We start from the raw sequence: 27177 nt of genomic DNA on the forward strand, positions 1-27177 counted from the left end.
ACCTTACCCCTCCATAAGGCATAACATGATCCCGTAGAATACTTAATGAACTACCGAACTTTACCTACCGATAACTCATTAAGTACCCTATAAGGGATTTTAAAACAATTTTCTTACATTTTGGAAGTGGTGAGCATTTTGGTTGGAATTAAAAACCATTTATTCAAGTTTAAATACTAGTAAAATTTTTTGTCCATTTTAATTTTCCGCAATTTCTATAAAAATTTTGATAGAGTTTCCTCTGTAATTTGAGAATACAGTTCTTCAAATACCTGTAAAAAGCACTTTTAAAAATTTTCTCAACAACTGCTTCAATTTCAAACTCAATCTCAAACAATTTCTCAACACATTTATCACATTTATCAACTTTCAATTTCAAATCCAGTATCCAATGATCATCAAAATACTAACAATCCATTTCATTCAAATTAAATAAAATAGTTCCATTCATATTTCACTAGAAACAAAACAATTTAGATACAACATTACAAAATTCACATTAAAAGAAATACAAACTAAACTTTATTACAAACTTCATACAAATTTTTGTACAGCTGCTCAAGACCCATTTACATGTCCATACATTTATGTGCAATATATACATCAAAAGAAATATTTACAGTTAGGGTATAAATTATACCCGAAGACTTCAAGCTGATGACTCCTCACACCTCAAGATTTACTGCTGCTCCTCTAGTCTCTGTATCTGCGACAGCAATAGAAGCTATCGCTGAGTACTAGGACTCAGTGGTGCACAACATACTAAAATAATCTTTATGCAAAATATAAATCACACTTATTCAAAAATTTGATTAAACATGAGCATTAAACACAAAATATGAATTATGAGGTTTTAATGCAAACCAAGTTCATTTCGAAGTATCAAAACACGTTTCATAAATCCCACAGTTAGATCATGCCATTCGAAACAAATAGAATCTCAATAGCCAGAGGCTAAAGAGAAATCACATCACAAGGCTAGCTAGCTCAAATATATGGATATCCATTCACATCTTCTTCTACTGGCACACCTCAACACTTCTCCAGAGAAGGAATCAAAATTCGAAACTAATTACCCCCACTAATCGTGTTAGTGAGGTGTTCAAATATATGGTCATGATACTGTGGTTTCAAAACTTATCTTAACAATTTGTTAAACATTGTCATTTCAAATATACACAATAACTTCCAACAATTTAAGTCAAAACATCATAACTAATGTCACAAATAAATTCTCAATAATTCAAAGCAAATGTAAAATACATATTTCATTCACTTTATCAACACATTTTAAAGCATAGTGATGTTGTGCACAAACCTCAAATGAGTCACCTTTTGGCCTTAACTCGACTCCTTGAGTTCTGTCCCGGTATTCTTTTCCACTGAAATACACAATTTTACAATGTTTCATTACTAGAACTTAACACAAATCCAAAATAAATTTAGCTTCATTTATACCTAGCTCTAACGTGCTAATTTCGACGTTCTTGAAATTTTTGTGTTTGGGGTTACTATTCACTATACTATTCAAGTCAAATTGTTGACTTTTTAAGGCTTAATAGGTATGGGAACTCCAACTTCACCCACATACCACATTTTGGCCATTAAACTTGTTGGTTTTGGTCATTTTCTCAAAGCTTAAGTCATTTTGGCAAAATTGCCAATTTTCGGTTTTGGGTGCTCCGAAGTTGTACTGTTCCATTAGTTAATCTACTGTTGGAATTTGGCAAAATCTCCTTCATAGAAAATGTTCCTTATTGTCTTAAGTGTATTCTCATTTTTTGATCACCCCAATTGGAGTTTTGTAGCTCAAGTTATGGCCAAAATACAATTACTGTTCACATGCACTGTTCATGCTGAGATTTTGGTTCTGGCAGATTTTTGGTCTAACTTTGTTCAGTAATTTGATCAAGTTAAGTTCATAATTTGGTCTAACTTTCTTCATATGAAATGTTCTACTATGTCTTAGGTTTCCATCGGTTTAAGAATCGCCTAAATCGGATTTTTCTAGAGAGAGTTATAGCCATTGGAACTTTACTGCTCAATGGCAATTCTGCAGAATCGCAGGTACAGTAACTCCACTTTGCTCATAATTTGACTAGGTTAATGGCATAATTTGGGATGGTGTTCTTCATGAAAGTTTTAGGTCTATATCTTATCTAACTTCTGGTAAAATTTCAGGTCAATTTGACCTGTCTAGCTCGAATTATGACCAAATGAACAGTTACTGTTCATTTGGTCAGTTTGGTGCAGAGGCAGCCTGCTCTCATTTCACTTTGGTCAATTGGTTCACCAAGTTTTAGTCAGTTTTTGGCCATGGTTCCTTAATGAAAATTGTGCTATTTTATGTCTATTTTCATCCCCAATTGGTGGTATATCAATTGGATTTGTAAAATTTCCGTTTTGGTCCTTCAAAGTTGGTTTGGTCATGCTGCTGGTTTGACCTACGAATTTGGTTTTCATTCCAACAATTCCCACACATCTCTTTTGGTCATTATTGACCATTTTTCATCTCATGATAGACCAAAGTCATCATTCAAGCATTTCTGTAAAATTTGGTTCACAAACCCTAGCATTCAAACCCTAATTTCACTACTTTGTTGCCATTAACAAATTCAAAATTCCAAACTATCATCATTCAACTAATTAAGTGTTTTAAACTCATTTTAACTCATTTAATTCATGCAATTCATACTCCCTTCAACCAGGCCAAAATTTCAGCAATGGTCCTTCCCCATATTTGTTTCATTTAATCAAGTTCTAAGCTCACTTAAATACCTAAACATGCATTTGAAGTAGAAAATTAAAAGTTAGCACACTAACCTTTGCTTTGGATTCTAAATCTTCAATTTTCCTCTCCTTTTCTTCTTTCTTTTTTTTTTTTCTATTTATTTTTTTCTATTAGTTCTTTAATTTAATTCTCGATTCCGAAATTTTCTTTTCTCCGATTTTATTTGTGATTAGGTCAGAGTCACTCTCGGTCAATTGACTAAATTGCCCCTCGCCGGTTCATCCCGGTTTGTAAATAATCCAATATTTCTTTCGGCTCCCTGACCTAATCATTTGACTGGCTTAACAGTTCTTTTTCGTAATTTTCTATTTTCCACTGTGTTTATAAGGGTCCTAAGGACCGCAGCGTCACTTTTTACGGTTCGAAATATGAGTTTAAAACGACTTCGCAGTCGTTCTCGAGAAGGTCACCCATCGCTGTGACTCTCGGCTCGTTTAACTTCTTATATTCTGTTTTTCTTATTTATACTTAATTAATTGAACATTACTAATTATTTGTGTTTGTGGCTTATCTAATTGTCTTAATTGTGGTTCTAATCCCCTTAAATGTCCGGACCGACACCGGTCACCGGAACAGTGAAATATACCAGGCTATGTAGTTAGGGGTGTTACATTTAGAGTTGAAATTCTAATATATATATTATAGCTCAGATCAGAGTATTTCAATCTTGTTGATTTTCTAATGAATTTAGCTCAGATCATTTAATTTTGAGCTACAGATTAATTTTAGTAATTTATCTTTTTGTTTTTAGATAAATTTATCAATTTACTATATAAAAAAAAATTGAATAAAAGTTAGATCAATTTATGAATTGGTTTAGTTCAAAATAATTTTTTTTTAAATTAATTTAATTTTTAAACAAAATTTGAGTCATTTATATTAATTTAAATTGATCAAATTCAAGTTGAATCCAAATTAATTTTTATTTTTGTGAATCATTCGGTGATAAACAAATTAAAAATTACATTAGGCCAAACGAATTTTAATTAAATTGACAAATCAAATAAATGTATCGTCAAATGAATTTGAATTACTTTGTAGTTTTATTAAAATAAAGTAAAAACAAAAGAATTTATTAAAGTAATGTGAAAATTAAACATTTTATTAAAATAATGTTGAATACAAGAAAACGTAATTTAGCACTTTAAACAACTACCATCGAGTGTGATAATCTGGTGATTAACTTAGTATGATAATTTTGTTTCACCTCATATCAACTCTCAGTAATAACACAATGACTAAATATTATCGCTGTTTAGGAGTGCAATGGGAAGCAATGACGAATTATCCAATAGTTTGCCGGTATCACTTCGGGTTTGGTTGTAGGGGTCACGACCCAAATTATAGGCCTAACCGGCACTAGGATTTAGGTCAGCATAAGGCCTCTAAAGTCCGTAGTAAGCTTAACTATTCTCTAGCCCAACCTTAAAGCCCAAATCCAAGCCCATTTTCAAGAAATCAATTGGATAGTCTGGCCATGACCTGGACCATCCAATGAGAACTTTTCAACTCACCCGACCTGTAATAATAAAATATGCAAATTTGGAAAGCTCAGCTCATCCTTACAATCCTCAATCAATTAATGAAGTCTAATAGGAGCTCAGCTCCCTCATCCATCATATATGTTCATCCCATTCAATCATACATAGATAATATTAAGTTTACAACCTCAATTAATAATCTTTTATAGCCCCAAATCAATAAAATATTTTTAGCACTTGCGGATGTCACGACCCAACCTATGGGCCGGACCGACACTAGGACCTGGGCCAGTTTAAAGCCCCTGAGGCCCGTAGTAAGTCTAACTATTCCTCAATCCATGACCAGGCCCACAATTTAGGCCCAATATACATATAAAAATAATTTAAATTAAACTGTTATAATTTTATTTCGGGCCAACTTAGCCCAGAAATTATCAGAAACTAAAATTAGGGGAGCCCAGCTCAACCCTGTTACATCATTTACAAACTATTTAAAACTCATAAAATTTTTTCATTTGTTAATACAAAAACTTGAAATCATGCAGTCCCTGACAGGATTAATGCTACTACTAGTACATACGGAGTTCTAAATTACAATTTAGACAATAATAATACAGTTAAGTAAATTTCTCCATAACCTGCGAGGAAAGGAACAGGTTATTCTGAAAAATGTCTCCTTCTGTAATCTGAAAAAATAGGTGAATAGGAGTGAGCGTTTAACTCAGAGAGTAAAATACTAATTTTAACCGTAATCTCTATAGCTATCTAAAGCTAATGCACCCTGTGGAGTGAGATGCAACATCGTCAATATTTACACATCATAACAGCAAAAAGGTAATTTGGAGCACTCACACACCCAATAATGTCAAACAATACATATATAGGAGCTAATCCCCTATACAGCCCTCTTAATCCAACCTGTGCCAGCGAAGAACTCAAGCCAGACTTTCGCTTAATAAACCAAATCGGGGTCCCAGCGAAGAACGCAAGCCGTGTCTACCCTGAAGGACCGGGTCCCAGTGAAGATCTCAAGCCGTGTCTACCCGTCCTGTCCATAGCCAACACCATATCACACGCATGCCAACGCACGCTCACTACTCCAAATTACCACAACAACACCCATGGCACTTTAACAGTTGTGAATGCAACATAAAACGTGCCTAGAGTTTAACTACATAGATATATATATATATATATATATATATAAGTGATGTATGGGCATGCTTGAACATATAATAATATTGAAATTATAATTAAAATTAATATTTTACTCACAGTACACCGAGGATTATTGTGGCTGCTGGAGAGAGGAAAATAGCTGACATCGATCACCTAATAATTAAATTATAAATTTATTAGTACTAAGTCAAAATAAAACTCTAAAGAGGCAACAGACAGCCTAATTCATGCTCAAAATTCGGCAGAGTTTCCCCTATATCTAGGACCTACCCAACCTGCAAGAAGGCTTCAAAATACACTTTTATATCTGCCAATCACACAATCACAACTCAATCACATCACAAGGCCCCTCCTGGGCTCACCTAAATAGTCAACAACCACAATTTGAGAAATTACAATTTAGACCCTATAACTAGCTTTTTTTTTCAAAAACTACCTAAACGAGCTCTAAAAATTTTAAAATTTTGTCCCGCGGTCCTTAATAATATTATAAGGATATTGCAAAAGGAATTATAATTTTCTGATCATCCACGAATATTTTATGAATTTTATTCTAAATCGGTATTAGCCGAAAATGAGCAACTTGGAGTTTGGGTTTACCTATACCAATTCTAACACCTAGGACGCGTCCAGAACGTCTGAAAATGCTAGGAGTGACTGTAATATTGACCACGTTCTGAGACCGACTGCCAGGCAGTCGGATTTAACTAAAAACGCGGTTCCGGCGTCGGTGAGCTATCCTCGATCCGATTGCACCTAAATTAAATCCAAATTGTGTTAATAATTATTATAAAATCATTTTTAAATTTTGGAAATCGAAAAAATTCAAAAATCTCACCAAGCGATCTGGAACGTCCGATTGTCGCCTTTTTCAAACGGCGTTTGATCGGAGCGAGATCTATCCTATCTCGAAGATCTCATCGTCCTGAGTCCATTGGTGGCCTCGGATTTCCAATCCGACGGTCGGATCGCCTGAAAAGTGGCCAAAAAGCCACTGCCGTCACTTTCTCTCTCCTCTTTCTCTCTCTTCAAAACTCACCGGAGACTCCACCATTCCAGGCATGGCTGGTCGGAAAATGGAGCTGGGTTCATGGAGAGTTGGTGGCACCTTGGATCGCCAGCGTTGGTGGTCGGAATCGGCCGAAAAACGACCCACTTCTCTCTCTCTCTTTCTGTCTCTCTTCTTTTTCCTTCCCTTTCTTCTCTCTCTTTCTCTTCCTCACTGTAGCTTGCTGCCGTCGCTGTCGCCGCCTGGCGCCATCCTGAGGTGGGGGAGAGCCACCTGCACTGGTGCTGGCTGGCCGGCTGGCCGGCTGGAAGACGAGAGGGAGAAGGTGAGGGGGAGGGTGACGCGGGAGAAAGGGGAGAGAGGCTGCTGCATTTTCTAATTTTTCTGTGTTTTTTTTTTAACTTCTAATTATACTATTAGTCCCCCAACTTTTTAGGGGTTTACAATTAGGTCTAAAATTATTTTATTATGTTAAAATTTAATAAAATTCTAGTAATGATAAAAATAAATATAGTCTAGGAAAATTTAATTATTTTATTCTCATTTACTAAATTAACTTTAATTAATTTATTTATTATTACTTTATTTATTATTATTATCTTCCTTTATTTTAAAATCAGTTCAAATAAATCATATGATATTAATAACATAATATTTTCTTTTTATTTTATTTATAATTTAAAAATTTTGGGTTGTTACAGCAGAGTTCTAGAATTTAAATCAATAACATAATATAAATATAAATACAACGACTAGTAAACCTACGAGAAATAAAGCAAGTAAGTCACAAAGAAAAGCCCTCCTGTAGCCTGAAAAAAGTGGTAAACAGAAGTGAGTGTTCGACTCATAGAGTAAGATATTGATTTTATATATAATTTCTATAACTATCTAAGTCTAGTGCATCCCCAAGAATGAAATGCAACATCTTCACACAATTCAAACAAGTCAAGTCATAATTACACAAAGGTAATCTGGAGCACTTACACACCCGTGTGTCAAATCTATACTCACACATATATATATGGGAGCTGATCTTCTATACAGCTCTCTTAGCTTCAACCTCTGTCAGCAAGATCAACTCAAAGCCGAACTTTCTCTTAATATCCAAATACGGGGGCCAGCGGGATCAACTCGAGCCATATCTACCCCGACTTATCCATAATAAGGATCGAGTCCCAGCGAGTCAAGCTCCTACCGCGTCTATCTGTTCTACTCATATCCATGTACACACTACATGCACACCAACTCAAACACGGGCTCCATATTGCCATAAAGCAATAACCACAGCAATGTCAATAAATACAAATGCAATATAAGGCATTCCTAGTAAATAACTATGTACATAATATCTATAAGTGATACATGAGCATACCTTGAATACATAATAATATTGAAATTATAAGTAAAATTAATATCTACTCATTGTACTTCATAAGTCACTGCGACAGCTAGACAAAGGAAGAAGACTGGCCCAGCTCGCCTAAATAATTATATTATAAACTGATCAATATTTACTTAAAATAAAACTTTGAAAGAGTTAAAGACAACCTAAATTTTACTGAAAATTTGACAGAGTTTCCTCTATACGTATGATCTATCCAACCTGTACAAAGGGCTTAAATAACACTTCTAACTCATACACCTCAATCCATATCTTATCAATATCATATGGCCTCTCTTGGGCCCTCCAAAACAGGTAATAGTCACAAAATTGAAATTTTATATTTTAGTCCCTGAAACTAACATTTTATAAAATCATTGCAACGAGCTCTAAAATTTCTAAAATTTTGTCCACGGTCCTTAACAATAATATAAAGCTCATGCAAAAAGAATTATAATTTTCTGGCTACCCATGAATATTTTATGAATTTTTATTATAAACCCGACACTAGGTAAATGAAGAAACATAAGATTCAGGTTTACCTACGCCAATTCCAATGCTTAGAACTCGTCTGGGGCGTTTGCAAATGATGGGGAGGATCGCAATTTCAATCAAATTTTGAAACAGCTCCGGCAGCTTGTCTGTCTGACCCGAAATTATAAATCTGGGCGTCGGTTGAATTTTCACGAAACGAAAGTACCTACGCAAAGCCAATAGTACCAGGGTTTGAATATAATTTTTACAAAAATAAATAAGCTCTTTTAAAGCCTGGAAAAATACTGCGAAATTCGTGAGACTCACCAAATTTTTGGTGTCGAAAATTTTTGAAATTTATATTGCCGCGAAGCTCTCATCGAGTGGAGTATGCCGGTACTCTCGGAATTTTTGTGGGGTTCCCAGTTTGAGAGAAATTTAACCCAAAAATCAAAATAGGCTAAAATTCTCGAGTTAAAATTAGACAATCCGCTCGATAAAAATTTGTGATCTTGATGTCTATAAAAAGCTCTCAATGAGTAGAAGGTGTTGGAGATAAGACCTAGTCTGATTGGTGGTCTGATTGATCGGATTTAGCCTTGGAAATTGAAAAGTTGTGCACATGAAGAGGAGGACTTTGGCACGATTTTTCAGCCACTTGGGACAACAGCTGACAGTTGTCGTCCCAGGGGCTTGGGGGAGGTGCGCCGGTGACTGGGGAAGGGAGGAGCGGTGATTAGCTAGCAAGGGGAGGAGAGAGGAGAGAGAAAATGAGAGGAGAAGGAGGCTGGTCAGGTGACTCATTAGGGAAGAGAGAAAGAAGAAAAAGAGGAGCGATCTGATTCGACCGATTTGATCTGATCTGGTTCGATTTGACCAGTTAAATTCAGGACACATAAAATTAAATTTTTACTATATCCTGAAACCCAAAACAAAGCTCAAAATTTTTAAAAAAAATTTTAAAAAACTCAGAAAAATTTATAGAATTTAAATATATTTTTAAATTTATCACGTGGTCTTTAAATTCATTTTTTAAAAATTAATGAAATTTATTATTTTAAGAAAATTAAACTCTATCTTTTAAATTCAAAAGGTTTTAAATAAATTTTCATAATATTTAATATAATAAAATATTTATATTTATATATAAAATAATAATTTAAAAATTAGAGATATCACTGAAAATGTCAGTTACTAGGAAAAATGGGTCCGAGATAGAAAGCCATTGAAAACGTCACTCAAATTAGCGTTTTTCAAAATTATCAATTTTATAGGCAGTCTAACTGTACAAGGGACAATCAGTAAAAGGAAGAAAACGTCAATTAGACTAACATTTTGTAAATGCATTGAACACTAGTGTGAAGCATAGTCTCTTTAAATTTCTAGGAAAATAATGGAAATAGAAGAATCAAATGGTGGCATGATGACAGGCCTACGTTTACTTGGAATATTATTAGCCTTGGGCTTTGGAATGGCTTGAAGTTAAACTATATCATTGTATGGTGAAGTTTAATTTAGTTATTTTTATTTTTTTAATTTAGTTTAAAATTTTTAATTTAAATTTAATCTAATAAAAAAATTAAGAAAATTAAATTTTTTGATTTTTAAATTTAAATAAAGAAATTAAGAAAATTAGTCTCATATTAAAAAATAAAACTTTTTAATTTTTTATTTAAATCAAAATATTTAACTTAAAATTTTAATTTTTAGATTAAATTAAATTTAAAATGAAAATTTTAAATTAATTTAAAAAAAATAAAAATAACCTAAATTAAACTTTTTCAATAAGTACAAAGTTAAATCAAATATTTCTCCTTTTTTTACTCATATTGTCTCAAACTGCTATTTAAACTCAATAGGTTTTTTTTTTATTTTTTTATTTTTATTTTTACTTATATGATGAAATACGAATAATATAAAATCAATAAACCTATACTAACATTAACAATTTAACATGTGCAAGTTTTGATGGCCTAAGAGTTTAATATCCTAAACTATGATTGTTGATCCATATATTGCTAATTATTTGATAATTTTATTGTTATACATTGTAAATTTTTGAATTTTTTTTGGAAAAAAATTGATATTGTAAATCTAAACTATAAAATATTTTTGATAATTTTAGTATATTAATGTATATACAAAAATTATCTAAATAATTTATATAATTAATAAATAAATTTGTGTTTTGATTTAAGATTGTAATACAAGATGTATAAATAATTTATTCTCATCAACTATATAATTATCACTATGAAAAACAATTAGTTTTGCAATCGACTGAAATTGATTGCTATTAGTAATTGATTTTGTAATCAATTTATGATTTTAATTTTTAATAAAATAATTAATTTTTAAAAATTTAGCAACTGATTCAAGAATTAGCAACTAATATATAATTAGTTACTAAATTAGTTGCTAGTTAATGTTGAAAAAATCTTAAATATACAATTAGTAATCGATTTTAAAATCGGTTGCTATTAGCAACCGATTAAGAAATCGATTGTCAAAATCGATTACTAATAATAATTTATCTAGGTAAGTGGTTGCTAAATTAAAAAATTATTTTAATTGACTATAAAATTAGCGATCAATTTATAATCGATTACCAAAATAAGTTATTATTTGCAACTGATTTATTATTAGTTGTTAAATTTTTTCTCCTAAAAATTTGTGTTCAATTTTTTATTTTATTTTTTTTATTTGCAACTGATTACAAATCGGTTATAAAATTTTCCTCAAAAAATTCTCATTTAATTTTTAAAAGAAATTAATAACCGACAATTGATTGCGAAAATCAGTTATTAATGCACATATACTAATCACTACACTTTTTTTTTTGCTACTATTTTTTTTTCTTTCTTCTCTTCTCTTTCAATTTATTCTCATCAACTATATATGATGACTTTTTTTAATAATTTGTCTTATAAATATTTTTTTATATTTAATTTTTTTAAAATATTTAAATTTTTTATATTTAAATTTTTATAAAATTATAAAATTAAAAATACTAAAATTTTTTACAATTGATTACATTTTGATTGCTATTAACAATCGATTTCAGTTACAAAATCATTAACTACTTTTTTTTTAAATTTAATTAATTTATTAACTGAATTGATTGTAAATTGTTGTTAAATCTTTTGTTGAATTGATTAGCAAATAATTTTAATAAATTAATAAGTAATTTAATCAATTGTTAACATATTTTTTTTTTATAGTATATACATATTTTTTTCCTGATTTTATAGTGTATATTAAGAAAGTGTAAAATGTTATCTCCGTATAATATTTCTAGTCAAATAGAATAGGCTTATATTGATAAGTATGAAAGAAGACTACTACGAGTGCAGCAGATTAAAAAGCCAACTGAAAGTAGCCAATAGGCTGAAACCTGAACCGCGTCCCATGTTGACAAGTCGACCTCCATTTACCATCTTACCCTCTTGAGTCAATTCCATTATTAGGTTAGGACAATAATTATATATATCTTAATTTTTTTTATAACAAAAAAATCTGAAAATTCAAAGGGGAGTAAAATGGGTACACACACACAAGCACACTCCAAATGAATAGTGAAAAATGATTTCACTTAAGTAAATTACGTAAGTATCCGTTGTGTTGAGGCTGTTTTTAAGTTTTTGCAAGCCTCTTCCATCTTTCCGAGGGCAATTGAGACTGTATAATTTTTTTTTTTTATCGTGTGTTTCTGCCTTTCAAAACGACACCGCTTTGCATTTGGCCTATTGCTCTGTGTGTGTTTTAATATGCTTTTCCTACTTTGCCCTTCCAGGAACGCTGCAGTTTTTCTTGCTTTGCTTGGTTTTTTCGCCTTTTTCCAGATTAATTTTATGACTAAAGACGAAAAATTATATTCGAGTTCCCAATCCTCAATTCCTTTAAAAAAAATTTTTTCCTGATATTTTAATTTTATAAATAGATTTATTCAACTATTGAAAGTCATAACTTGGAAAGCTATTTGAAGTATTCTTATGGATATTATTTATGGAAAAAAAATGTTTACCATAATAAACATAAATAAATAAATAAATAAGTCAATTCCCCACCCCTCCCCACACCACACCTCCCCCCCAAAAGTCTTCTTGCCATCCCTAACTCCATTATTGCTTTGCTAATCCTAATCTCTCTCATATTTCAAGAAAAACAGTATGGAAAGTCCTCTGTAAAGGAAAGAAATGGGAAGGCTCAATCATGATCCAAGAATCCACCACTTCAGCCACCCTCATCCCCTAGAGCTATCAAACAACAACCTTCAATCTCTATCTCCACATACAACTCCATGTTCAGCCTGTAAGCTCCAGTCTTCTGGGTGGATATACTCTTGTAAGCCCTGCAACTTCACCCTCCACTTGTCATGCAGCCAACTTCCCTCTTTAATCAAACACCCAGGCCATCCCATCCACCCGCTTACCCTCCTTCCCACCCCAGCTTACCCAGGTGGAGCTTTCAACTGTGATGGTTGTGGCAGCGATGGCCATGGCTTCAGCTACCACTGCAACAAATGTGGCTTTGATATTCACGCTACTTGTGCTCAAAACCCACTTTCACTTGCCCATCAATCTCACCCTCACGCACTGCATCTCACCTTTCACCCTCCTTACCACACCAAAGGCTTCTCCTGCGATATATGCCAGAAGATCGGGTCTAATCACTGGCTCTACCGGTGTGGTCCATGCGAGTTTGACGCTCACTTGGAGTGTGCAATGAGTGCTAATGTTATGCCAAGGGGTCAGGCTCAGACTCAGGCTCAGGCTCAGGCTCGTTTTCAGCGATGTCTGAATTTCCCAGGAACGAATCATCAATACCAGCAACATGAGAATAGAGTTCTTCCGCCTTCTATGCAGGGGAATAATGGTACAACTGGTGTGGTGGATGTACTGGTTCAAGGGTTTCTGGATGGAGCTGCACATCAGAGTTTTGTGCAAAGCAGCATGGGTGATGGCAGCAGCAACAATGGTGATTCTTTTGCTGCTGCTGATTCTTCCTATTCCTTAGATCTATAGTTGATCTTGAATCTGATTTGCAAAATTAGAAGATTGGATTGATGCCTTCAAAGATGCAAGAATCACAAAGGGTGTTGCGCGGTTTTCCTTTAAATATATGGGTGGTCTGCTTTATCAATGAACGTTGGTAATGGATCATAACATTGATCTTTATCAATACTATCACTTTAACTATTAATTGTCAGTTCATATAGAAGTATTAATTATCTGTTCTGTTCATCTTGGAATCAGATTATACCATGGAGATTACTGGATTTTATTTTTCTTTTAATATTGATCTTATCAATATTATTATGTTTTGATAGAATTTCAACCAAGTTTCTTATTTGAGAGCTAGCCATCCAATGTTTTTCACTCAGCACTCTGTAAAAACAATGAATAACGGTCTCTTGTATGGTTCTCCATATTAACAATGATTTCAACAATGTTTTTAAGAAATCATAACTACTATATGCTTCTAATATACACTTGGCAACAAATGATTGCTGTTCACAGAATGATTAGGATATAATACCTATTTAGAATTGTCAATCAATAGTATTTTCTCTGGATGAAGAGGTCCATTCTCACTGTGCAAAACCTTGCTATGCCATCTTATCCTATCTGTAATGCCATGCAGCTTCACAATGATATCAACATGATCTCTTATTATAACAGCTCCTTCTGGTCGAAGAATCCGGTACATTTCAAGAAGGATATCAAGAATGTCACACCTGCTCGAGAGAAGATAAATTCAAATTGAACATGGGCATTTCTATTCTCCGTGATATTTTTATTTACAATTGACAAACAAGAGTATATAGAAGCAGCAACTTTGTTGGGCAACTGATATTTTTGCATTCCTTAACGTTGACAAATTTTCTCTTCAATAAGTTTTTCATCCCTTTTGATCTTTTGATCTTTATTTTCACGTTCTCATTGATCTTTTGCAGGAGATGGGCGCAGGCGCACAACCATTGGTAAACAACTTCTGCAATCACTCAACAAAAGAAATAGAATTAGATCACTTACTTGTTCATATACATGCTGAATACACCATAGGCATGTATCAAATCATATGTCCTGGGGTACGTATCAAAGGCCTCACACCTGCAAGTAAGAATTATTAAACTGTTCATTATTTCACCTTGAAAAAAAAAAAGGAATTATTAATTGTTCTGAAGTACACCTTAGTTCTTCAGCTAAAATACCTAGATTAATAAATAAGAAATTTTAGAAATACAAGAAAATTTTCTGATAAATGTATTAATACTCTACGGCTTTTTGTTGCACTTCCATAAGGAAATGATTCATTATTGCTGGAGATACAGGTTGATGTGAGAACATAAAAAGAATAAAGTTAAAAACCAGAAAATCTAATTCCAAGCAATAAAAGCAATTGCTTAAACACATATATTAAGCAGTGCAAGGAATTGAATTGCAGAGATCAATAAATTTATGCAGTGTATTTTTTGCTTCTATCTAAATAATAAAACAAATTAAGAGCAGGAAAATTGCACAAAACCGGGTTACAAACACTAGTAAGAATATGAACTGCAGAACTACTAGTATTTACCAATTCATGTAAGTTCCAATAAGGCCACGCTCGTACACAATGCTAAGATTGTTCTTTTTTGCATCAAAAGGTATGACATTCATTACCCATACTGGATACTTTATCAGTGCTGCAGCAAAACCACCAATCCCAGCATTCATATCCATTATATTTCTATATCTACCTTCAGGGAGAGATTTGAGTATTTTCTCATAATATCCAACTCTTCTTTGCCATAACTGATTATCCTTATCATAGGCCCTGACAGAAATTCCTTCACTTCTTAGCCTAGGCGGAGCAGCACTTAACCTTTTTGGCCATTTTAAAAGAGCACCTCCAGAAATATCATGGATGTCTGTCACATTCGGAAGAGGAGTAATGCATGGTTCCATCTTTTTATACCTATTAAAGCATTGAGAAACAAGACAGATGTTAGTAACTATAATGGGAAGCTGACACTCACAGAACAATAATGTTCAATGAGGAGTGCTCATGGCAATTCCATTTACCTCAATTGAAGAATATGTAGCATTATAGTTTTTTAGCAGAAGTGATTTCTATGCTCAGTTTGTTTAATGAAACAAAGAGAGTGGAATCACATTGAAAATATTCATGTAGAAGCTAATTTTAAATAGCTATTGGCCTCGCACTTGGATGGAGCATCTAACATATAATGGGAAAGAGAAGAAAATTTTAGCCCCAGAATTTCCAATTAGGCACTAACCTTAGCCTCTGTTAAGGACACCTGCGGAAAGAAAATGCATCCACTGCCCTTTTCTAATACAAGATGAAATGGAATCAAAATGAATGTTTGTGGGGGTATTATCTGAGAATGTGCTCACAAGGGACAGCTGGTAACTTAAAATTAATTTTCACCAGCAGCACCACTTGCTTGATGCTATTTTGGAGCACCCTGCTGCAACAAATGCCAATAAGATGGCATTTTAGATACATTGCTAAGATGACAGCAGCAGATTCCATCTCTCCTTTCAAGTCTTTCGTGTCAAATTAATTGACATGGGTGTCAACCCAAAGTGCAAGATCTCTTTTTTTTTTTTAAGATTTTCATGTTAAAAATATTGCATTAATCAGAGACAAATTGCTATATTATAAATGATGACTCATTCCACAGGCTAAGTGTAACTATAATGAATCAACAAACTCACCAACCAGCATCAGGATCACTGTTAATACAAAAACGAGGAGATTTCCAAGTCCTTGACATTTTTATGCAGTTTAAATGATTAGTGGGTTTTCTCCACACAGCAATATGCCCCCTCTCTGTAACTTTCTTCCAGCACAGTCGCCTGGCAACATCTTCCAATCTGTTTTGCTCTTTTTCCATGTCCTGAGGTTGTGTCTCCCATTTCTTAGATCTAACCTTCCAACTTATAGGTGGTCCAGACAATACCCAATAGCCACCAGGTCGCAGCACTCGGTCAATCTCTATCAGATAAAGTCCATCTAGCCATTTGCATTTCAAAAATAATTAAGAAAAGGAACAATTGGTTTATAGAAATTAATTCCACAACCAGATGTTCCTTTTATCATTTCAAAGCTAAAATCAAACATCAAAATTTTCTTACCACCACAAAATGTTATGGTGACAGACACTAAATTTAGAGAATTAAGTAAGAGTACCATAATTAGTCCATTGCACCAGGCATCTAGAACAGTGAGCCATATCAAATGATCTTGATGGGAATGGCAACCGATGGGTACTAAGTATACCAAGCATTGCTGGAAGACCTCTTTCCAAGGCAAACTGTACTTGAGCCTGATGTTGATCTATTGGAGCAATTGACATTGTCAATATGTTATAGTCCATTAGAAATGCTCCAAAGCTTGCTACCTGTGGAAAACATAAACCAAAAACCAAAGATAAAAATTTACTCTAAATAGGCAAATAAATCAGCCAGAAGAAAATTCTAGAAGCATGTTAATTGGTTTCCAGATCTCAGGAAGTGATAAATTATGTTCTTATTCACATGAATAACCTCATAAATATAAAGCTACATTTGGTATTGCATTTAAATTAAGCCAAATGCGCATTTGGCAACACAACCTCAATGCAAAATGAAGCAGGACATGAGAGATAAAGAAAGTTCAAACTTCAAAGATCAATGGTATCTAATTTCACATGAAATTTTAGGCTGAAGAGAGTCAGCATCAAGAAAACCAAATATCTGCAAATCTACTCAAACATGAATATAAGCCAAATTTGGGTTTTCATTGTGGAAAAAGAGTCGCTAACTTCCATTAATAGTCCAATAGAGCTGTAAAATCAGTGGAAAGTCACATAAGAAATAATATTAGTTTTACCAGACAAAGCAACAAAGTATCTTTTATTTTTTATGTTGTAATGCAACACAAACTAAGTTATTTATGCTGTAAGAAAAAAAAAATGGTTCAGGGAAAAAGAATAGGGAGAAATTGTGGGCAGAAAGAGAGTGACGCCGAAGGGTTCCCCGAGCCAACAAGTCGTTCGGTTAGAAAGTGCTGAAAAGCAGAGGAACAAATTATCGCTCTTGCTTTTCTGAGATAGAGCAGAGCCCAAGTACCATAGTTAGAAGTCTATTAGTTGTAATAGCAACCAATTCTTATGTTTTCTACTAGCATTGTTGTTCTCTTCAGCCCCCGTTCTCACTATGAAGGGCAATAATTAAACAAGCAAAACTAATAATCTCAAGAACACCTGTTCTTCTTGATAGTCCCCCAGAGCACTGAATCCATGTCACTAAAACAAGGAAGATAATAGTCATTGCCTCATTGGAAACACTCCCCAAATCCCAATCCATTATAATATTTTTCAATATCATATTAAATTATAGTCTTGCCTTGTAATGAGTAAGGCAAAATTATTTAATACCCTTTCAGTTCCCCTCTTCCTCATCAGTAATAATGAGCAGAAAAAAAAAATAATAATGCAGAGAAGAAGACAAAATTTGAGTGAATATTAAAAATCTAATGTAAAAAACATAACAGCAAAATTGAAATATACAGATATATCAGATTTCAATATAAAAGATAACCACAACCATGCCAGAAATAAAATTAAAACAAGTCCCTTTAAATTCCCACCAACTACTCACCCCACATCCAAAATCAAGAACAGTCCTTATACTCCCAGATTTCAAAGGCACCATACGTGTAATCTCCTTAACATAAACCTCCACTCCCTTCGTAAACGAAGTCCCACCCCCTGGAAAAATCAGCAAGTCACCTTCCAATCTAACCCAATTCTGAGATTTCTTGAATTCAGTCAGCTTCTTAAATGGTACATTCTTGAACCAAGCATAGTCCCTGCTTTTGGGCCAAGGAAACGGTTTCTTGTACCCAACGGGCTTTGGAACCAAACACCGTGGTTTTGTATTATGTTCTTGGCAATGCCTCTCTCGATGGAAGAATTTATCAGTTGAGAAGAGCATTTCCCTTTGTGGGTCATGGCAAGGGCAGTAATCAGTGAAGTTTAGAGGGCAAAAATTGAAGAATGGGGGATCTTTGACAGGTTCTTGAGGGACAGAGAGCCTGTGGTGTGGTTCAAAGTCAAGATGAGGCAATGAGAAGTTGTGCTGGAGACAACTGAGTGAATGTTGCTGGTTTTGGAGAAGAGGAGTAGATGCAGGAGAAGTAGAGCTCAAAGTGTTGGTTTGGATTCCAAGAATGTAGGAAAGAGAAAATAGAACAATGACCAGGAGAAATTTCACCAGAGGATTCTTGAGAGGATTTGTGTTTCCCATTTGTTCTATTCTTGATGGGATTTGAGTTTCACAGCAAAGACTTGATTTTTTTTTATAATACTTTAAAGAGAGTTGCTTTCTACTAAAAGCAATACGGCCCACTAGTGAAGTTCTGTTACCATGAGAGAGTTTCTATGGTTGTTATCGTATGCCCCATTTGTGGTGCCACCATATTCACAACAGGAGCATAACTGCATAAGATTTTTTATTTTATGATTTTTACAGGATTCTTCTGCACTGATGGCTGATCAATATCTCCAATATGATAAATTCAGTTGTCGGTAACTAGATCTCACTGAAATATTTTCTAGAAATTTTTGTCTAACATGGCGTTATTCAATTCCACGAGATTATGTAAATACGATACCAACTTGTCAGCATGGGATTCAAAGGCCTTTTTAGACATTGCCAGTCTTCACTTTATAAAAGTTCATGTAGAGTCCAGACTTTATTCGTGCAATGATTAATATCATTATCATTGCTTGGGGAAAATGTAACCCTTGGAAAAACATTTCATCTTCTTATTCAGATAAAAGGCTCCACTATGTGGCAGGGAAAGCTAACTGGAAGCTAAATCCAGGAGAATGGAAGCCAAGCCAAAGCTTGATTCTAGGACTAGAATCAACATTCTTCAAATAGATACAGAAATCATCGGAATCATGCCATTATCTAAATTGGATAACAAGAGTCTTTTTTAACTCATTAATCATGCAGGCGTTTTTTTAATTTGGGAGACAAATAATATTTAATATGGCTATGCAATAATGTATTACAATAAGTCTTCCATTCACTGGATGAATCTCTACTTTGGGTATTTTTAATTTGTAGCAGCCAACCAAATGCAGCACTGCAATTTTACCAGGAACAATTATCGTTTGCAGAAGCACCTTACACCTCATTTATGTTCATAACTATTACTCAACACCAAACAATTTCCTGAACCATGGATATCGCATCACAGCGAACCAAGCTTATTTCCTCACCAGAAAAAAAACAAGGAACCAGTTTCTATTCCCCCATAGCAAACAAGCAGTAAAACCCCTGCCCCAATCCAACCAAATTTAGACATTCTAATGAAAAAGAAAATTAGTGAACCCAATGCCTAACAATACAATATCTGAATAAATCATCAGTACGAATAACGAATATTAAAACAGATAACTCATACTACCAAGTATAATTTATATCAGTATCAAATGTATACAATCGCCACAGCAATTTAACAGAAGGCCAAGGAACAAACACCATGAATTCTGCTATAATGCAAAACACAAATTTATCAGAATAGAAACAGAGGTCATGCAGCGACTTTGACGGCCATTGCAACACTGTAACTAGACTGAAAACCAAAATACAAAAGCAACTGAAAAGAGTTCCAACAACTTATTTGACGCCATTTAATAATGGCCAATGACCACAATACAGAACCACAGAACAATCAACAATTGCAAACATAATCCAAGACCCAAGGCTTAAATAACATATCACAAGCTTAAAGGCCACCACGGAGGCGCAGGACAAGGTGCAGAGTGGACTCCTTCTGAATGTTGTAATCTGCAAGGGTACGTCCATCCTCAAGCTGCTTCCCAGCAAAGATAAGCCTCTGCTGGTCAGGTGGGATGCCCTCCTTGTCCTGGATTTTGGCCTTGACATTATCAATGGTGTCAGAACTCTCCACCTCCAAGGTGATGGTCTTTCCAGTCAAAGTCTTCACAAAAATTTGCATTCCACCACGGAGTCGAAGCACCAAGTGGAGGGTGGACTCCTTTTGGATGTTGTAGTCGGCAAGTGTGCGCCCATCCTCAAGCTGCTTCCCAGCAAAGATAAGCCTCTGCTGATCTGGGGGAATGCCCTCCTTGTCCTGGATCTTGGCCTTAACATTATCAATGGTGTCAGAGCTCTCAACTTCCAAGGTTATGGTCTTTCCAGTCAAAGTCTTCACAAAGATTTGCATTCCACCTCGGAGCCGAAGCACCAAGTGGAGGGTGGACTCCTTTTGGATGTTGTAGTCGGCAAGTGTGCGCCCATCCTCAAGCTGCTTCCCAGCAAAGATAAGCCTCTGCTGATCTGGGGGGATGCCTTCCTTGTCCTGGATCTTAGCTTTGACATTGTCAATTGTGTCAGAGCTCTCAACTTCCAAGGTGATTGTTTTCCCAGTCAAAGTCTTCACAAATATCTGCATACCACCCCTGAGACGGAGGACCAAATGGAGGGTGGACTCCTTCTGAATGTTGTAGTCAGCAAGTGTGCGACCATCCTCAAGCTGTTTGCCTGCAAAGATCAGCCTCTGCTGGTCTGGGGGGATGCCCTCCTTGTCCTGGATCTTGGCTTTTACATTGTCAATTGTATCTGAGCTCTCAACTTCCAAGGTAATCGTCTTGCCAGTAAGGGTCTTCACAAAGATCTGCATACCACCTCTGAGACGGAGTACCAAGTGGAGGGTGGACTCCTTTTGAATGTTATAGTCAGCAAGGGTGCGTCCATCCTCAAGCTGTTTGCCAGCAAAGATCAACCTCTGCTGGTCTGGTGGGATTCCTTCCTTGTCCTGAATCTTGGCTTTCACATTGTCAATGGTGTCGGAGCTTTCCACCTCAAGGGTGATGGTCTTTCCAGTGAGGGTTTTCACAAAGATTTGCATCTGATAACAAAAGAACAAAACATTAATATTCAAACCCAAAATATCAGAGACCCCGCATATCATTTCTACATTATCCAATAAATAGCTTAGCACCAATGCAACCAAAGCAAAAACAACCACCAAACAAATCCTCAAGACCGAGATTGAAACCACAAACTTCATAAGATCAATCACAGGAACAAGGTCAAATGAAAATAAGGTATAAATTTATATCAATCAATTGCAATGATAGAGCTTAAAATGCTACAAGAATTTACATATGCCATTAATATAATAATCACTTAGACATATGATCAAATAAAACAGGTTGAAGGCCTAAAAAAAAAAAAAAAAAAGAAAAAAACGACATCGCAGGCAACAAATCAATCCAGCTCAACGGCCCCGAATAGTATCCAGAAAATAATGTACTCATTAAATCAATAACAACATCCAAATCCAAACATAATCTTATAACAAAACCTAAACTTTAAAACTTCGATGATTCCACAGAAAGAGACTAATCAAATCTCCACAACCCTAAAGGAAGACATAATCAAATCAGATCAGCTCTCTATCGCTCTCAAAGTTGAATCAATCTCAAAAATCCGGTGAACAAAAGAAAAACCGACGCAAAACAACAAACCCTAATTTATACAGTTGAACAAATTTGAACGACGCGATATTCATCACAATACCTCTACAAACCAAACGATCAAGCAAAGACCCAAATCAGAATATATATCTCAAACAACAATACCACTTAAAAATTGATAAAGGAAACTGCACATACCTTGAGAGAAAGAGAGAGTCTTTGAAAGATTTCTATCTATCGAAAGTTATCTTAATCACGAGATGATTAGGTTCGCGTCGATCTCCTCTATTTATGCTAAATATCGCCTGCTGAAATGACGAAATTGTCCAGGACAGCTGGGAGATAAGACCCCACCTCATTCTCCACGTTCCTCTAGCGGCAGTAGATGACGCTCTCCTCTCATATCATTGGACCGTTGGCAGATATTTTGCATTTTTGATTTGTCAATGTCTCCGCTCTCATTTAATAATAGCATACGAAAAATAAAAAAAATAAAACAGAGACGTTAAAAACACGCTCGGGTGAGGTGGAGGAAAAAAAAAGCGGCTGTGGTTTGAGTGACATCATTGGTTAATATGATTGAAATTACAGCTTTGCCCTCTGACCAATTGACCTGGCCCAAGGTTTTATTTTCCTTTCTTGCAAAACAAGCAGTCGCTGCCAAAGGTAAGGCATCGCCCAAGCTGTGGACAAATTTGCAGCCAACTCTTACCCTTTTTTTCTTTTAAATAAAACCATATTTTTTCCATTTAAATATCTTTTCATATTTTAAATTTTTATAATATTATAGATCTATAAATTATGAATATTTTATATAAATCTTATAAATATGTAAAATAAATATTAAATTAATATTTAGTAAATTAAAATATTACATAAATAAAATTGCATTCACAGCTTAATAATGTTTAAAACTATTATTTATTATTTATATATAATCTAAATACAACGTACCACGAAATATATATATATATAGCATAGAATTACTTTTTTTTTTTTTTAATATCTCTCACTCGTAAATAATGAAAGGTTCGAAGTTGGGTCATGGGAGAGACTTAAATGGCCAAAGGTTACATATTTGATTGTCAAAAGTCCTGAGATTAAGAATATGAACTTAAAATTTTTAAAAATTTCTAAAAGTTTATTTAAGGAAGATGACGAGATGGAGATGATATTATTTTCCTCTTAAAACTCTAATGTATTGTTATAACCAAAAATAAAAAATAATAAATAATAAATAATAAATAATAATAATAATAATTATTATTATTTTGTTATTATTATTAAGAACAGTATCTTTTCTTTGGATTAATTGTAAAAATTCTTGAAATTTACTTTAGAATACATTTTTATTTTTTTATTTTAAAACTAACACTATTAATCCATGAAATTTACTAATGAATAAAAATTTCAATACCTCATATAAAATTATAAAATTTTCATTATATTTTAATTTTTAATTATATATTTTAGTTTACAATTTAGAAAATTAAATCCCAATTTAATTTTAGAATATTGTTATTTATTAAAACACTTTATTAAATTTTGTAATTTTTTAGTTGTGATAATATACAATTAGTAAATAATGTACTTTTAGGATAAGTTTATTATTATTATTATTATTTTACGAGAAATTTATTAACTCGTTGTTACCCAAACACCAGCCTTTTGCAAAGGAACCGTGGCTCCATTGCATAGGAAGGCATAGCCCATAACTGGCCCTTATCTAGGCGCAGATCACTCCCCTATCTAGGACCAACAAGAAAAGTGTCGTTTTGTGCAATTTTTATTTATTATTTTTTTATTAATTAAATTAAATTAAAATAAAATAATTTTAATATTATTAAATTGATATTTGTAAAATTTATAACAATATATATATATATTTTGTATCTGAAAGATCCAAACTCAACTCCTCTTTTTCACTTATTTAATAATTAAAAAAAAATTAATCAATTCCTTAATAAAATCATGAAAGTCAGTGTTGTGTCGGGATGATAACCGGCTGTAGATTTATTAATACCCAATAGGGCTGAATTTTAATATGACAAATTTGGGATGAAAGGTTTGAAAAATAATATTTACCATAGATTTAGTTTATATTATAATTTTATATATTAAATATTTATTATCTGTATAAATAATTAATAAAATATAATATATATATATATATATTATTTTAAATAAAATAAAATTTAAATATTTTATAAAATTATTAAATTTTTAAAACATAAATTATTAATAAAATATTTTTTTATAAATTATTGATAAAATATATAAAGTTAATTGGTTTTGAATATTTTTAAATAATAATAATAGAATTTAGGATGGATTTAAATAGTTAAAAATAAATTTTAATTGAATTCAAGATAAGTATGAATTTTATAAATATTAATCAAATTTAAATAGAATATAGTGATTTTCATAAATATTCTACGTATTGCCATCTATTCCTAGTGTCTGCGCTTAAGAAAGAATTTAGAAAAGCCAAATAGAAAGATTGATTATTCTTAGTATTAACAATTTTTACTTGGTTTAAAATTTAATAAAAATAGAAAAAAAATAAAATTAATAAATGAAAATTTAAACTGTATCACACTAAATCAAATTAAAATTCAGATTATTTTAATTCGATTTGTTGATTTTTAGTTAAAGTATTTTTTTTTTATAATATTATAAAAATTATATTGTAATATTTATATTTTGATTGATTTAATTATTTCCATTTTTAAATCATAAAACTAAACCAAAATAATCCAACTTTTTTTCAAAATATAAAAAATAAAACTCAATAATTAATGAGAAGATGAACAACAAATAAACCTCCACCTTTGATTGAGAACCAAGAAACTTGAATTTCTAATTGGTGATTAGATTATAATTTAATCTTAATTTACAATACTTTTACAAAATTATCATAACAACATTAATTTAATAATAAAGTTTGTGGTTAATAATTACAGAAAAATAATAAAAAAATATATTTATATATAATAAATTTCCAAAAAATTTAAAACATGTCTTTAATTATATATAAAAATTAAGATTACATTTATATATAATAAATTTGTTTATTATTGACTCCAAAATATTTATTTTTACTAAAATGTTAATTGATAAATTTTCAATTTTGTTTCAAAGAAAAATTTTTAGGGCAACAAATTTCATAATATTTCATTTAGACTTTATAATTTTCATTTTTAAAAGAAAATCTCTACTGAATTAACAGTAATAGTTTTTTTTTTCCCCTAAATCCCTTGAATTCTATAATTTATGGAAATTGAAGGAACAGAAAGAAGCATATATTTAAATTTTTTTTCTCATTTTTCACTTTTTTTTCTTTGTGTTAATTGAAGGGAAACTAAAATCATTTCGAAATTACATTTTAAAATTTAAAAATTTTACCAAATTTCGGCTTAAGAGTAAATATTCCCAAAATTTTCAACTTGCATAAAAACAATAATAGCATACACAGCTCAGTCTGGTGGTAGTGACGCACTCTAAATCTTCTTAGGTTCGCACAAATCAAAAGCTCCAAAGTTTCAAAGCCCAACCTATCTAATCTGCTACCCAAGATTGTTTCATGTGAACTCTATCTATCTATGCATACATACATACATACATAAAACTTATATCTTGTTTCAATTTTTTTTTTGTTATTTTGCCTATAAATAATAAGTATTTTATATTATTTAAGAACTGTTAAATTTTTTTATTATTTAATACTTTTAAATTATTTTTTTATTTGCTCTATTTTTATTATTTTTATTAAATTTTATTAGTCTTAATTTTTAATATTTGTTTACATTTATGTTGATATCTAATTCCTTAAAAGTATTAGAAAAAGATTGCACTATAAAAAAAATAATAATAATAACAAGGCAAATGTAATTATTTATAAATGTATACCAAAATAAGTTTCCAATGTTAATTTTATCTTTATTTTTTTATTTATCTTTATTATTTATCTATTGAATATCATAATGATACTTTTATATTTTTTAAATTTTTTATTTGTTTATTTTTATGAGTAATGATAAATTTTAATATATATATATATATATATATTATATTAAAATTTTTTTGTTTTCAAATTGAAATTATGTTTTAAAATAAAAAAAAAATATGTATTTTTTTTATACTAATTTCTATATATATGTGTGTGTATATATTTATTTATAAAATGATTTTAACAAGAAATAAAATATTAAAATTTAAATTAGATATCAAAAAGTTAATTTCTGTTAAAATTGTGCAAAGCACAAGTATTTAACTAGTTAACAATAAGGGAAGGCATTTAGGGACTCTGTGATTTCGAGGAAGGTCCCAAATGCATTTGATGAATTGGATGAGGAGTAATCATGGATGGTGACTTTAGGTTTGCAAATTTCTCTCTTCCATATGCGATATATAGTATATCGCAACTCATTGGAGTCCTACCAAAAGGCGACCGAAGCTATTGGGAGGCCATTCATGTTGATAGAATAAGTCAAATATGTTTTGATTTTGTTGCTATTTGTTTTGTTAGCTTAGTTACCTAGTCTATTAGAGTGAATCTGTATGTGGCAATTCTTTACCTTGTTCTTTTTGTTTTTAAGATTATGTATCTGCCTATATAAAGTGCATTAGTTTATCAAATAAACGGTAAGAACAATAGTTCAAGTTTTTCTGTCTTTTGTCTTTTTGTCAATTTTATCTCCTTTAAAGTTTAACAATGGTATCAGGTGAGCGAAACACCTGTGAGTGAGCGAAACACTGTGAAAGAGAGAGGGAGGGTGTGCGCAGTATCAAGTCTTTTTATTCATGGCTTTGAACAACTTTATGCAACCAGCTATCCCTCACATTAATGGTCACTATGACCATTGGGGCATATTGATAGAGTAGGGATGACAAGGAGTCAAGTATTTATGGGTACTCGACTCATTAAATTGGGTACTATGTAATTAAGTTTGAGGAATAATACCCGATCGTATTTGGGTTTTACATATTTGATATCTGTTACCCTAATATGTTTATATAAGTAATTAATTAAATATAAAATATATGTTTATAATAATATTTATAAATTTTTTATATATTATCTTTTAAATAAATAGAATTTTAATATTTTATACAATTATTAAATTTTTAAAACATAAATTATTAATTAAAAAATATTTTTATGTAGATTAGTAATTGAAATATATAAAATTAAAAGGGTTCAGGTATTTTTTGGATAATAATAATCAGATTTGGTACTTGTCTGAGTAGTTGATAATAAATTTTAATCGGGTATGAGATGAGTTCGGCTTTTGAGAATATTAATTAGGTTCGAGTAGGGTGATTTTCATAGGTATAACATAACCAACAATAAGT

At 32.3% G+C, this 27177-nt stretch overlaps 3 protein-coding genes across 3 annotated transcripts; 1 reads left to right on the forward strand and 2 right to left on the reverse strand.

Annotated features, from left to right (window-relative positions):
- The first annotated feature begins 12407 nt into the window (after positions 1–12407).
- On the forward strand, positions 12408–14580 carry LOC110654120 (protein VACUOLELESS GAMETOPHYTES). Its single transcript, XM_058148418.1, has 2 exons — positions 12408–13466; positions 14272–14580. Exon 1 carries the CDS (start codon positions 12512–12514, stop codon positions 13337–13339), a length of 828 nt encoding a protein of 275 aa, XP_058004401.1. The 5' UTR covers positions 12408–12511; the 3' UTR covers positions 13340–13466; positions 14272–14580.
- LOC110654118 (probable methyltransferase PMT19) lies at positions 13704–19041 on the reverse strand. Its single transcript, XM_058148417.1, has 6 exons — positions 17966–19041; positions 16515–16725; positions 16040–16337; positions 14895–15275; positions 14351–14428; positions 13704–14052 (listed from the first exon to the last, which is right to left on the reverse strand). The coding sequence occupies exons 1-6, from the start codon at positions 18611–18613 to the stop codon at positions 13854–13856; spliced, it is 1815 nt and encodes a 604-aa protein (XP_058004400.1). The 5' UTR covers positions 18614–19041; the 3' UTR covers positions 13704–13853.
- Positions 19042–19864: 823 nt separating this feature from the next.
- LOC110654121 (polyubiquitin) lies at positions 19865–22188 on the reverse strand. The gene is made up of 2 exons (XM_021810009.2): positions 22021–22188; positions 19865–21251 (listed from the first exon to the last, which is right to left on the reverse strand). The coding sequence occupies exon 2, from the start codon at positions 21249–21251 to the stop codon at positions 20106–20108; it is 1146 nt and encodes a 381-aa protein (XP_021665701.2). The 5' UTR covers positions 22021–22188; the 3' UTR covers positions 19865–20105.
- Positions 22189–27177: the final 4989 nt, after the last annotated feature.

Source organism: Hevea brasiliensis, chromosome 6 (assembly GCF_030052815.1).
Source record: "Hevea brasiliensis isolate MT/VB/25A 57/8 chromosome 6, ASM3005281v1, whole genome shotgun sequence".
NCBI classification, from domain to species: Eukaryota; Viridiplantae; Streptophyta; class Magnoliopsida; order Malpighiales; family Euphorbiaceae; genus Hevea; species Hevea brasiliensis.

Coding starts and splice junctions, on each gene's coding strand:
- LOC110654120 (XM_058148418.1), top strand. CDS start 12,512: ATGGGAAGGCTCAATCATGATCCAAGAATCCACCACTTCAGCCACCCT.
- LOC110654118 (XM_058148417.1), bottom strand. CDS start 18,613: ATGGGAAACACAAATCCTCTCAAGAATCCTCTGGTGAAATTTCTCCTG. Junction 14,429..14,894: donor ATTGGAACTTACATGAATTG/GTAAATACTAGT, acceptor TCTTACTTGCAG/GTGTGAGGCCTTTGATACGT. Junction 14,053..14,350: donor TTCAGCATGTATATGAACAA/GTAAGTGATCTA, acceptor TCTCTCGAGCAG/GTGTGACATTCTTGATATCC.
- LOC110654121 (XM_021810009.2), bottom strand. CDS start 21,251: ATGCAAATCTTTGTGAAAACCCTCACTGGAAAGACCATCACCCTTGAG.